At 35.1% G+C, this 13756-nt stretch overlaps 2 protein-coding genes and 1 long non-coding RNA gene across 5 annotated transcripts; 2 read left to right on the top strand and 1 right to left on the bottom strand.

Moving 5' to 3' along the window:
* The first annotated feature begins 56 nt into the window (after positions 1 to 56).
* On the top strand, positions 57 to 4367 carry LOC126710553 (calreticulin-3-like). Of its 2 annotated transcripts, XR_007649685.1 has the most exons (16): positions 57 to 178; positions 267 to 355; positions 452 to 628; positions 749 to 824; positions 909 to 1052; positions 1144 to 1367; positions 1474 to 1530; positions 1629 to 1676; positions 1962 to 2048; positions 2141 to 2198; positions 2317 to 2384; positions 2483 to 2575; positions 2659 to 2715; positions 2806 to 2901; positions 3514 to 3543; positions 4235 to 4346. XR_007649685.1 is itself a non-coding variant. In XM_050411079.1 (15 exons), the coding sequence occupies exons 6-14, from the start codon at positions 1311 to 1313 to the stop codon at positions 2869 to 2871; spliced, it is 591 nt and encodes a 196-aa protein (XP_050267036.1). In that variant the 5' UTR covers positions 57 to 178; positions 267 to 355; positions 452 to 628; positions 749 to 824; positions 909 to 1052; positions 1144 to 1310; the 3' UTR covers positions 2872 to 2901; positions 4235 to 4367. The 2 variants fall into 2 exon arrangements, 1 of the variants encoding a protein (XP_050267036.1); XM_050411079.1 differs by lacking the exon at positions 3514 to 3543 and having other exon boundaries at positions 4235 to 4367.
* A 421-nt stretch (positions 4368 to 4788) lies between these two features.
* LOC126710555 (uncharacterized) lies at positions 4789 to 7542 on the top strand. Of its 2 annotated transcripts, none has more exons than XR_007649687.1 (6): positions 4789 to 4946; positions 5032 to 5088; positions 5584 to 6158; positions 6314 to 6432; positions 6540 to 6571; positions 6985 to 7542. It is a non-coding gene; the product is annotated as an uncharacterized LOC126710555 (long non-coding RNA). The 2 variants fall into 2 exon arrangements; XR_007649686.1 differs by having other exon boundaries at positions 5032 to 5093; positions 6314 to 6398.
* A 1253-nt stretch (positions 7543 to 8795) lies between these two features.
* Positions 8796 to 11890, bottom strand: LOC126710547 (uncharacterized). The gene is made up of 2 exons (XM_050411070.1): positions 9109 to 11890; positions 8796 to 9009 (listed from the first exon to the last, which is right to left on the bottom strand). Exon 1 carries the CDS (start codon positions 11776 to 11778, stop codon positions 9109 to 9111), a length of 2670 nt encoding a protein of 889 aa, XP_050267027.1. The 5' UTR covers positions 11779 to 11890; the 3' UTR covers positions 8796 to 9009.
* Positions 11891 to 13756: the final 1866 nt, after the last annotated feature.

Genomic DNA, 13756 nt, shown 5'->3' with positions numbered 1-13756 from the left:
TGTGTGCGTCTGTGTATTCCTGAATTACATTTTCTTTTCACTAAGTCGCATTTCTTTTGATCTTGTTCAAGCTTTCGGGACAGAAGGTATGAATACAAAGGACTTCACAAGGTTTGGAAAGGGAAGTTGTCAGAAGCCAAGGCTAGTGGAAATTCTATAAAAATCCAGGAAGCACAAGGTGGTTGTTGTATTCATCAGCTTTTGGAACAATTGGAATATAGTCAATTTGTGATGATGAGTTACAAAGTCTCGTATTGTTTTTGCAGGATATGGTAGTGCTTTATGATTCATTACAACTTGCCCATAAGTGTATACTGAATTCCTTCTATGGTTACGTCATGCGCAACTGAGTTTGGTGATTTCCATTTGGTTTAATGTATTAATTGCATGGAGCCTGTTGTTACAGTGGCTTCTGTGTTTGTGTTATCTCTCAAACATTTATTTCTTCCAGGGGTGCAAGATGGTACTCAATGGAAATGGCTGGAGTAGTTACGTATAGAGGAGCAAAAATAATTCAGAATGCTCGCGTATTGGTTGAAAAAATTGGAAAACCACTTGAATTAGATAGAGATGGTATCTGGTGTGTGCTCCCTGGATCTTTTCCGGGGAACTTTACTTTCAAAACCAAGTACGATTCTGCTCTTCATGCTTTATAAAGTGACATATTGGTGTTTGTTTTTTTTATGTCAACTGTCAAAATCCTCATCAATTATCTGACATTTATTTTAATTATACCACTTGCATGTAGCCAAATTTAAATGCATCATCCAAGGTTTTCTTAAGTGAGCGTGCTGTTCCTGTTGCAATATTTGAAACTGATGCTGGTAAAGTTCTGCCATGGTTTTCTGTAATTTCATTTGCTTCTTGTTTATGTACTAAAGAAAGCATGTACACATTTGAATTCACAGAAATAATGGTTTCTTTTTGTGCGGAGATGGTGCAAGTAATACTCAGATGTGGGCATTCGATCCATTATTGACTGGTCTTATTACAAGCAAAGGCTTAGTTCAGCAATTCAGAAAGTTATTACCATTCCTGCAGCAATGCTTCAGGTTTTGTTGCTTGTTCATTGTTATTTTTTTCCTTTGTATATCTCCCTTTTTCTTTTGTGTGATCTGAAGTAAGATGAGTTGATTATAACAGGTTGCGAATCCCGTCCCTAGAGGGTAGTACATCCTGATTGGCTGCATAAGAAGGTTCGTGAGAAGGAGGACAAGTTTCGAGAACGCAAATTACTTGATATCTTCAGCTCGTTGAACAGGGATGAATTTTTGAAAAAGAATAGTGATGCTGCTGGCGCCAATGGTGTGATGAATGAAGAAATTGTTAAAGACTTGGAGGACTTTGGAAACAACAGCAGAAAATCTGTAAGTGGACCTACGATAGTTTGTGATTCACCTTGTTCTTATGACAACTATTCAAGTTCTAGAAATTGTCATTAGAAATTTGACTGTCATTTGTCATATCTCACAGCCTGCAGACTGGGAGGATAGGGAATATATTGATGATCCTAGTGAGGTTAAACCTGAGGTATTAAAACGAAAAATATTTCTTTCTAACTACTGAAGCCAGGCATTAGTATCTATATAAATTATGTGCTTCCATTAATGTTTATCTTGGTATTGCAGGGATATGATTCAATTCCAAAAGAAATTCCAGACCCAAAAGCTAAAGAGGTTAGTTGATTGCTTAAGAAGCCATGCATACGCAAAGCCATGTATAATCATTAATGCCTGGCTTTAATGATGTTGGACCCAACACTACTACTAATTGTCATTATTTTTCAGTACACTCTATATTTCAAAAGGCTGCTTTACGTTCCACTTCTCTCCTCATTTCCCATTTTCCAGTTTGCTGTTTAATGCTGCTATTTTGTGATATGGTGCCTATAGAAAAGATAAAAGAAAACGAAAAATATGATAGAAGATGAAAAAATCTCATAATTTAGTTTCCCTGATCAGCCTCATAACTGGGATGATGAAGAGAATGGTGCGTGGAAACCCCCAAAGGTACCTAATCCAGCGTATAAAGGACCATGGAAGCCCAAGGTATGCCAATTGAGCTCAAGAGATACACAAAAATGCTTGAAGCTTGATTCTCCTTTGCAGTTTCTCATGAGCTTGCTTTTTTGAGTTGACAGAAAATTAAGAACCCCAATTATAAAGGAAAATGGAAGACTCCTTGGATTGATAATCCAGGTATTGTGAAGCATACCTATATAATTTTTTTCATTGATTATAAAATATAAAATAATTTGGACCGCAGGTACAAAAATTTGAAGTTGACATTAAGTGGTTTCCTTTTTCCTATGTCCAGAGTTTGAAGATGACCCTGATGTTTATGGGCTTAAGCCAATTAAGTATGTAGGAATTGAGGTTTGGCAGGTAGGACATAAGTCTCAATCTACTATGCTAGATAGACTGATTATTATGTTGCTCTTGTTATGAATAAACTATATGATTAATGGGGTCAAATAATGCAGGTAAAGGGTGGGTCAGTTTACGACAATGTTTTGATCTGTGATGACCCAGATTATGCAACACAAGTTGTGGAAGAAGTATTTGCAAACAGGGAGGTGTGGCCCTTCTCCTTAAACTTTATTCTTAGATTCTAGATCAATAGCAGTTCCTTATTTGCATATCTTTTCTGTAACTTCAGATTGAAAAAGAGGCCTTTGAGGAAGCAGAGAAAGTGAGAAAAGCACGAGAGGAAGAGGTTCTTAACGATACTTACTGCTGATTGCAATTTCTTTAGTCTTACTTGAATTTCATTCGAAGTGATTGTAAATCTTCAAACATCATGCAGGAAGCTCAAAGAGCAAGACAAGAAGGTGAAAGGAGGAGAAGAGAGCGGGGTTATGATCGACGGTAGAGGGATAGATATAAGGACAGATACAGAAGGGTTTGTACAATTGGCATCACTCCTTTTAAATTTTTTATGATTTCATCTGGTTATGATTGGTTGTTTGATGATCACCCTTATGATAAAAGTGATAAAGCCTATCATAGGCTTGGGCCAGCCAATCCTTTAATTTTTTAGGAAAGTTTTGGTCTTCTGTGATTAATTAATTGATTGTGTTGCATTTTCTGTGTATTTAATGGCTGTTCCCCATCAAAGGCTTCTTTACAGACGTGACAAAACACATTTTTCATATCAAGATTTTTTTTTTGTGAAGATGTCATAATAATACAATGAATTTCCTCTGTGGTTGTGTCCAACGAAGATTTTCATTGGAAGGTTTTGGCCTTTTTTCTAAATACTGTTGAATGGTACTGCCAATCAGTTGATGGAAACAGTTCTATATTTTAATGGAATTTTATAATAGGAAACTGATGCAGATTGATGATTGTTTTATTTACAAGTTGACCACATTCCATATAGGGAGAGTTTTAGACAGCTTCCCCCCCCCCCCCCTACCTGGCTCTCTAAAACTCTCCCTATTTTTTGGACTCAAAAGACTTGTATGATTGTTTCAAAGTTTGTCCTAAGTTCAAGGTTTAATTTGTTATGCAGGACCGTCGTGATTACATGGATGATTACCATGTCAGCTTCATTCTTTTCTCTACTTATTTTTATTGCCAAATAGAGGTGGTATTCGTCATGACAAGCATATGTTTTTCTTCTACCGCTGACAGTTCCCAGTAATTTGTTCAACATCCCCAAGTATTCTGAATTATTTTTATTTACAAGTTGACCACATTCCACATAGGTCTATTTTTATTTATTTTTTTCCTCCATGAATATTAATCTCTAGGAAATCCTGAATGTAGTAAGTAAATTCTCTTTTTGGAAGCATCTTATAGCAGACTTACAGTCAAACATATTGGAATCTATTTTGTTTATTATTATTATTTTTTGTTTTTTTTTTCCAGAAGAATCTAATTGCTGAAAAACTTTGTTGCTTTAAGAAATTGCAAGCTTGTTAAGCTGCTTCATAGAATTTATATCTTGAGAGGAAATTTGAAAGAATGTTGGTGTGGAGCAGTTGGCATTGGCAATGTATTAGTGATGAGTGATTTGGAACACACCTTTCTTGTTAAAAAAAAAAAAAAAAATGTTTTGTGTATAGTTGGGATGAAGAATGAGTATGTGAAAACAAATTTATTACAATGGGTCTATTTTGCCTTTGATGTCATGGCCTGTTGTGTGAACACAAATAGAACACTGATACTCAATAATTTCAGCCATAAATTAGGGAAACAATTATTAATTGCAGTTTTTGTATTTTGTGCAGAAATTTCTACTGAACAAACGTGAAATGGAGTTGTTGAAGTTAGAAAACAAGGTTAGGTTTATCCTTGCAGTTGTGAAGGGAGAGATCATTGTAAGTAATAGGAAGAGAGCTGCTCTGTTTGTTGAGCTGCAAACAAAAGGTTTCACTCCTTTTCCAAAGAAAACTAAAGTTGTTGAGGCAGAAGTTGCTGGTGCAACTGATGATACAGAAGAAACAGAAGTGAAATCTCCTGCTGACAGCAGTAGTAATGGGGTACAGATAAGTGATTATGAGTATCTACTGGCCATGGCAATTGGAAGCTTGACCATTGAGAAGGTTCAGGAGTTATGCGCTGAAAGGGATAAGGTCAATAAGGAGGTTGATGATTTGAGAAAGGAAACTCCAAAGTCCTTTTGGAGGACAGATCTTGATGCTTTGGAGGGGCAACTCGATGTATGACTGAAAAATTAACAATTCCTTGTGATGATTTGTTTATTTTTCTGTCTTTCTATTTGTTGACTGTTTTTAGTTTTATGTCATTTAGGAGCTAGAGAGAAGTGATGTGAGTCAGAGGAGTTAAGAAAGAAAATGAGAGGCAAAGCAAGGGGTGAAGCTGCTATGAAGTCTGCTAGACAAGCACCCAAGAACCCACGGAAGAACAATAATAAGAAGGCAAATAATGCAGAATCTGTTGCAGAAGCTGTCTCGTCATCTGTGGCTGCAAGGGAAATTGGTAAGTGTAAAAAAATATTATGTTTATTATATGGGAATATGATTCTTTTGTTTGATTTTTGGTTTACTTCTGCTTCATTTACCAGAGAAAGCTCCTGAGGCAGCAAAACCCAAAGACAGAGCAGGCTCTAGGAAAGCTCCTGGTAAGGTCTGTTTCTGTTCCTATGTTCTATTTTTCCTTGGAAAGGATGAGCTTAAAGAACGACTTGCTGCCTATAACCTCGATGCATCTCCTGATCAATCAGCCGTTAAATATATATTATTATATTTCATTAGGTTGTGTTATTATGATCTTTACACAACTCAGCTGTAATGTAAGAAAAATTACAGTGGATGATATGGGGATATTGTTTGCAAACCAGTTAATATATGATCTTGTGTGAGAAATTGTGTTTCTGACAATATTCTTCATAAAATCAATTATAAGAGAAGAAAATACTGTAATGTACATAGATAAAAATTTTCCATGTTACAAGCACCAACTAAAATTTCCACTTGAGATTCAGCATCACTAAAAATAATGGGTTACTCTTGTGAATTTTTCCATGATCTTTTACCGTGATCATTGGGAATGTGTTGGAATGTTTTTTCTGTAAGTATTCCCACAGTAAATTTCTCTTTGTTTTTATGCCTGACAGCCATGGAGACTGAAGTGCCCAAAGTACCAGCCAAGAAGAAAGAACCTAGCAAAAGGGCTGCTGCTGCACAGAAGAAGAAGCCCTTGGCAACTGTTTCGGAGATATCTGATGATGATGATGATGATTAAACTGGCTTTAATGACATTGATGATGATGATGATGATGATGATGATGAAGATAGTGAGATAGAAGTTGTAGCTACTCCAGAAGCGAGGAAAAAGGGCGGGGAAAACTGGCTGCAAATGCTAAGGCAGTTAAGGCCCCTGCAGCGGCAAAGAAGAGAGGTGCAGCGAATAAGCAGCAGCCTCAGACATTGGCCCAGAAGCTTTTAACTGACATGTTAAAGCCTGCTGAAAATTCCAGGATTTCACTGGAGAAGAAAGTGAGAAACATGAGGGCATCTCCATTCAACAAGAAAAGTGGTTCTGTGTTGGGAAGGGTTGGTAAAGTAAATCAAGTGACTGAAAATGAAGAAAATTCGGGTTCTGCTTCTACTTCTGCCAGTACTGAAGAAACTATTGAAGTTGCACCAGCAAGAGCAAGACCTCAAAGGGTGAACCAAGTTAGAAAACAAGGTATGTGTTGAGTGACTCTGAAAGTGAACATGCCACTGAGGATTCTGAATTTGATGAAGTGAGTGATGAAAGTGAAAACAAGAAAACAAAAACAAAAAACAAAAATAGCATCACCTCTTTTGCTTGCTAAGCTTAACTTCTTTTTGTGCTTTCAGAAAGAGTATGACAGAATATGATCCGCGTCTTGTGGCTCCAACCTGGTTGTACCTGGCATCAAAAGCAGCAGAAAGCACAGTGCAGGTTGGGCTTCTTGTATTTTACCTTAAAAAATTATGTAATTACTTGATACTAGATTGATTGTATGAATTTCCGCTAAATTCAATTGTTGTCATTCTACATTAGTGTGTGAAGTGCTTACAACATACCTTTCTTGTTTTACAGATGCTGATGAAAAGTATGACTCAATTAACTTGGTAAGCGTCCAATCCCAGCATAGTCAATTTGGTGTGGCTGCTGCCAGCACACATCACCATGCTTCTCAAATTATTTGCTTGCTAATTCCTGTGCTTAATGACCATAAGCCTTTATTATGAACATCGCATTTTTTACCATATAATTAATAAATTGCAATAAAATTTTCGGCAATTTTACCATTATGATTTGGTAGCTTGTAACAAGTGCAGATGCTTATTGATAACCTTTTTTTGATGCTGAGTAGAGATGAAAATGAAAATGAATTGATAACATGTTGGATTACTGTTTTGGTGGAGTTGGTTGTACTTTCTTTTCTTTGACTTTTCTTCTGAAATGGATGCTGCTGTCTTTATGAAAGTTTATTCTTAATAGCACACTAAATAAGTATGGAATGCTTCAATTAAAAATGCAGGTGCTATGGGCCAGGTAGTTGCCCATCAAAGAGGGTCGCATGGGCTAGAGAATTGATAGACGAAGAAGCAGAACAGTTCCTCATGCCTCGTTTCATTGACCCAGATTCAGAAAGACCTTGGCTTGCCCAAAGAATGGCCTTGAGGATACCATATTCTGCGTAAACTTAATGGAAGGAGACCTGCTTATGCTTCCCAGCAACTAATATAAGAGCTGCATAATACGTTTTATTTTTAAGTCTTTGATTGGTCAAGTTATGAGAGAATAGCATGGTGCCTTTTGATGTATGAACTTCCTCTATACATTGTTTGGCTTATATTTTGTGAACTTGTCCGATCAACTTGTGTTAAGATTCTTTCAAATAGTGTTTGAAAATTTCCAGACTTCATTTTCAGCAATTCGTGACTGATGGTTTTGTACAAGCAAGATGGTTTATCTAAGTGTTTGAAAAACCAGTTTTAATTTTTAGTCACAAGCAGTGAGCATTTTATAGTTGGGAATAATAGGTCTCATGTTGACCGCCATGAAGATCAAAACTATAAACACATGGGTTATGACTTTATTTACAAGTGCCAACTTTGGCATCAACTTTAGCGCTCGTTTGATCTGGCATATGTATTTCATGCAAGACCTACAAGGGTTATGACTTTATGTTAAGTCCCATTTGGTCCATTTCGGTCTAATTTGGTTCACTTAGGTCCACTTTGGTTAATTCAGTCCAATTCAGTCTATTTGGTCCTTTTGGTCAATTTCGGTCCAATTCGGTCCACTTACGTCCATTCCGTCCATTTAGGTTCATTCGGTTCACTGCAGTCCAATTCGGTCTATTAGGTTCATTCAGTCTATTTTAGTCCACTTCAATCCTATTCACTTGCCTGTTGATTGTGTATGCTTGGGATTTTAAAAAAAAAAAATCCCCCAGTGGAAGTCGACCATCTTATAGTCGATTTCAACTTGGGTCCATTTCGGTCTAATTTAAAAAAATCCCCCAGTGGAAGTCGACCATCTTATAGTCGATTTCAACTTGGGTCCATTTCGGTCTAATTTGGTTCACTTAGGTCCACTTTGGTTAATTCGGTCCAATTCAGTCTATTTGGTCGTTTTGGTCTATTTTGGTCCAATTCGGTCCACCTAGGTCCATTCCGTCCATTTAGGTTCATTCGGTTCACTGCAGTCCAATTCGGTCTATTAGGTTCATTCAGTCTATTTTAGTCCACTTCAATCCTATTGACTTGCCTGTTGAAATTAGTTCCGAACTGGATTAAAAAAAAAAAAAAAAAAAAATCCCCCAGTGGAAGTCGACTATCTTATAGTCGATTTCCATAGGAAATCGACTCTCAGAGAGTCGATTTTCATGGGAAATCGACTATCATAGAGTCGATTTCTACTGGGGTTTTTTTGTGTTTTTTTTGTTGTTGGCACCCACTCGTGCAGCAGTAAACCATAATTGGTTTCCCTTCCCCTGCAGCAGTAAACTAGATCCAGAACACATAACATGAGCAGCGATAAACAAGTAGATACAAAGCATATGATACTGGTAAATGGCTCGTACATCATATGCAAACAACTGGATTCAAACAGTTACTATTCATACCCATTATAGGTTCCCTATTAACGGACAAAATACATTCAATACTAGCAACAAAATGCTTCAAAGGAGGGCCCTGTGGTTGAATGTGCTTTAAAGTAGTAGCTACTAATGCCAGCCGTAATATAATTGCTGGCATTAGAGGCAAAAGCTGCACAACGCAACTATAGTAACAAGTACAATAGACAGCAAATAGTTCAATTACAACAACATTCAATAATTACCAAAATAACAACTAATAAATACAACATAGTCCCCATATTTGCCTACCACTTGTCCATACTAAACCATACTGATACAACATACTTTACATAGTCACCAAGCACTTCTCCATACTGATACAACAGACTCTACATAGTCACCTAGCACTTGTCCATACAGAAGATAACCACAAGTCCCACGTACAATGTCACTTAGCAAAATCGAGTTTCCGCTTGCCTGCCAAAAATTAAAATACGGTCATTAGTTTCCAAATGCAAAGAACTATAACAAAATGAAATTCTGAATATATTATATAAAAACAGTGAGGGCACTTGCCTAGTTTATAGCAGTACCACTTGTCGATGCCCCACGGGAATTGGGACAACTTCTACGGTTATGCCCCTCTTGATGACACACTCCGCATCGTTGCCTCGGTTGAGTCTCCCTCAAGTCCGGATCTTCCCTCCGGCTTCCCTGTTCTCGCCGTACCCCATCCATTTCATTCCTTATTCTTGACTTCACAGGACGACCTGTGCCCCGCAACAGCAGTGGGTCAGGCACCCATCGTGGTCCGGAAACGTCCCTCCACTCAGACTCTGACTTTGGTACCACAAAATTATGTGAATATGTGAGAATGGCGTTGTTCAAACTGTAACATGGGTCAATATAGTTGGTCGCATTGAGATGCAGATCTTGAAGAACTTTAATTGCATGTGAACAAGGGATCTTCAAGTTTTGCCACTTTCTGCAACCACATGTTCTAGCAAATATGCGCACTTCATGACTGTGGTTTCCCCCTCCACCTCTATGGTCATTGTATGGGGTAACCACCTGATATACACCCTCTGCATGATTAAAATTCCTCACAGTGTGTCCTGCAATTTTCTGCTCATTTCTGCTATAGATCTCCATTGCATAATCACTCCACAGCTTACCTCGAGAGAGATCAGAAGTAATTTGTTTATGTCGATCGTGGAAATATGCAACAAGTTTGCACCAAGTGAAATGAACCATTGCAGCAATGGGCAAACCGCGGGCACCTTTAAGTACCCCATTAAAGCACTCGGAGATATTGGTTGTCATTGCCCCGTAACGTCTTCCACCATCATGTGACTGGGTCCATTTCTCCACATCCTCACTCACTAGATATGTGTACGGCATATAACGTTCAATCCGCGTATCAGTAGGGTCTACACCCCTCAGTAAATTAATCTCGGCCTCCTTAATGGTTTCCATTATGGACTTAAATTTAGCTTCATTACTCGCATATCCAGCTTTCAAGGCCAATGCCTTTAGAATCGGGTTATCAAAGTGTCTGTTGAAGTTGCTAGCAACATGTCGAAGGCAATATCGATGATATACCTGTTCTCTTCCGTCCTCACGTCTAGGCCACTCTCGAATGGCACATTTAATACCTTTATGTCGGTCAGAAATAATACAAATGCCATCGTTAGGTATGACATGCTCTATGGAAATCCTGAGACACTCTAAAAACCATCCCCAACTAGCCCCTGACTCCTTGTCCACAACAGCGAAGGCGAGAGGCAAAACCTTTTGGTTAGCATCGGTTGCCATTGCAATCATCAATACCCCTTTGTATTTACCATACAGATGAGTCCCGTCAATACTAATCACTGGCCTGCAATATTGGAATGCAGCAATGCATGGAGCGAATGCCCAATATACATAGCGTAGTAACGCAGTACCTTCGTGTGGCCTAGGTATGGTGTGATAGCTGTACTGGGTACCTGAGTCCTCATCCAAGTATGCCAACAACAACTTTCGCAACTTTTGGTAAGACTCCTCCCAATCCCCAAATATCTTAGCAATTGCCTTTTGTTTTGCGTCCCATACTTTATAGTAAGAAAGCTCATGATTATACTTAGTACGTATGATCTCCCATAGGTCATCAATACGTGTAGTGTGATTTTTTTGCAATTTTCCCACAATTTCTGATGCAACAAAATGCGAATCCATCATTCTACCATCTCTTTTTAGGCCAAAGGGTATACAAGTGTGTGGACCCACATAAGACGTAACCATCCACATACCATTGAATTTAGTCTTCATGTATGCCCCAACATACCACATGCAGTTGTCATCAACACATGCGGCGCACAATTTCGATTTGGTCGACCTCCGGATTATAAAATTTCTATTATCCTTTGCTGCGTATATTATCAATGCATGCTTCACCGCATCTTTATTTGCAAAAGTCAACCCTTTAGAAAAATGCATCCCATCTTCCCAAGTAGAGACAAATGGTATTTGAAGACGTGAAGGATCAACCATATCTTCCCAAGTATTTGAGTAGAATGACTCAGCAGGAGGTCTGTAGCCAGTGGTCGTATTTCTATTATACTGGACACCAATATCATCATTTGCATCACCTTCATCATGGTCCTCCATATTTTCCTCTTCAAAATTGGGAACGACTTCATGTTCATCCACATCGTTCTCAAAGTCGCCTTGCTCAATCCTCTCTTCGTACTCATCCACAACCTCAACATTTTCACCATCATTCGCAACATGATCTTCGTCTTCGTCTTCCTCCTCTAAATGTGTCTCTTCACGATAGAGGGTTTCACTAGTATTAGCAACATGATCTTGAGATGGGAGCGTATAACCTCCCATCGTTGTTTCTTGTGTAGTATACCCTCCCATCGTATACCCTCCCATTGTAGTGCATCCATCATCTAGGGCTGTAAATTGTAAAGCCGTAGTTGTTTCTTGCACCACCTCAGTAGTGTTATCTGCAGGCGCCTCCAAACTTACATACAACTCAGCAGCATTTACTTGGGGCATTTTCTGGATCCTATTAAACATCATCTTTACATGTTTATCTTCTTTGATCGCCATATACCCATAATTTATCCGTTCATGAAGGACTTCTTGTGGGCAACGATAAATAATCTTGATGTCATACCAAGCAGGATTCAATTTCAATTCGTCCATTATTTTCCTCTTCAAATCATTCAACGTCTTCAACTTACGACGTAACATCATGTAGTAGCATTCGATACCCTCCCCTCTAAATGGGAATCCGTCAATCCCTTCAGGATTGTGAACGGGTCCACCGAAGTATACATTTATATCAATATTCTTCAAAGATTGTGAACCTATTAGAGAAACAAGCCAAGGAAATTTATGTTAGTGACATATTTTATCTCTTTCATTTATGTTCGAATTACAAAACCTTTTCTATCTACTCAAAGTACAAAAATTACAAGGGATCTAAAAGTGTAACAATTGCATATACTCACCCCACATCACATACAAACACACTCAATCATTATAATTTCGTACTCAAACAAATAAACAAACTAAAAACAAAACTCACCCCCATTACAAATTTTAAACTCAGCTCTAACAAAAATATAAATAAAAATATCATCATTCCAGTGCTACGGAAATTAATGGCATACCCTATTACACTACTATTAATGAAATAACATAGAGCAGGGTTCATCAGACAAAAGAAAAAAAAAAAAAAAAAACACTAATGTGAATATGATCATGATCAATCAAATTAGACATTTCATCTAATTTGAAAATCAAGGCATTAATATACAGTGAAATATACTAGATGTGATATACAAACTCAAATTTTGACTCTGAATCATAAAAATCATACAATAAAAAATCCGTCATGACAGTAAATTTGTTTCGAATCTGCTAATATGTCATCAGCTTTATGTCATCCAGAAAATGGAAAAATGCTAGCTGCTTAATTAGGTGCAACTGGACCGGTGATCCAATTATTTTCATAGCTTTTACTGTATTCAATAATGTCTTTCTCATGGTTGGAATTTCATAAAAGTTGGAGGTTGCACAATTCTTTGAACCTGTTTCTTTTTTCTTTCCTTATGTGTCTATTATTTATATATTTATATAAATATATAAATATATAGTTGTATAAATATATAAATATAAATATATAGTTGTATAGATATATAAATATAAATATATAGTTGTATAAATATATACATTTATTTATATTTATATAAATATGTACATATATTTATATTTATATAAATATATAAATATAAATATATAAATATATAAATATATAAATATAAATCTATATATTTATATAACTATATTTATATATTTATAAAAATATTTATATTTGCATTTAGTTGTATAAATATATAAATATATAGTTGTATAAATATAAAAATATATTTCTATAAATATATAAATATATAGTTGTATAAATATAAAAATATATTTCTATAAATATATAAATATATAAATATATAAATATAAATCTATATATTTATATAAATATATATATATATATATATATATTTATATTTGCATTTAGTTGTATAAATATATAAATATATTTCTATAAATATATAAATATATAGTTGTATAAATATAAAAATATATTTCTATAAATATATAAATATATAAATATATAAATATAAATCTATATATTTATATAACTATATTTATATATTTATATAAATATTTATATTTGCATTTAGTTGTATAAATATATAAATATATAGTTGTATAAATATAAAAATATATTTCTATAAATATATAAATATATAGTTGTATAAATATAAAAATATATTTTTATAAATATATAAATATATAAATATATAAATATAAATCTATATATTTATATAAATATATATATATATATATTTATATTTGCATTTAGTTGTATAAATATATAAATATATAGTTGTATAAATATATAAATATATTTCTATAAATATATAAATATATAGTTGTATAAATATAAAAATATATTTCTATAAATATATAAATATATAAATATAAATCTATATATTTATATATATATATATATATTTATATTTATATAAATATATATATTTATATTTATATTTGCATTTAGTTGTATAAATATATAAATATATTTCTATAAATATATAAATATATTTCTATAAATATATAAATATAAATATAAATAAATATAAAATATATATATATATATATAAATATTTAA

The sequence above is a fragment of the Quercus robur genome, chromosome 12, assembly GCF_932294415.1.
Source record: "Quercus robur chromosome 12, dhQueRobu3.1, whole genome shotgun sequence".
In the NCBI taxonomy this organism is placed as follows: domain Eukaryota; kingdom Viridiplantae; phylum Streptophyta; class Magnoliopsida; order Fagales; family Fagaceae; genus Quercus; species Quercus robur.
This window is presented reverse-complemented; position numbering and strand designations above follow the sequence as displayed.

What these genes read in the sequence shown, in the direction of transcription:
- LOC126710547 (XM_050411070.1), bottom strand. Translation starts at nt 11,778, where the DNA reads ATGATGTTACGTCGTAAGTTGAAGACGTTGAATGATTTGAAGAGGAAA.
- LOC126710553 (XM_050411079.1), top strand. Translation starts at nt 1,311, where the DNA reads ATGAATGAAGAAATTGTTAAAGACTTGGAGGACTTTGGAAACAACAGC. An exon ending in TAGGAATTGAGGTTTGGCAG is followed by an intron (nt 2,385 to 2,482) that starts GTAGGACATAAG and finishes CAAATAATGCAG; the next exon opens with GTAAAGGGTGGGTCAGTTTA. An exon ending in GAAAAGCACGAGAGGAAGAG is followed by an intron (nt 2,716 to 2,805) that starts GTTCTTAACGAT and finishes AACATCATGCAG; the next exon opens with GAAGCTCAAAGAGCAAGACA.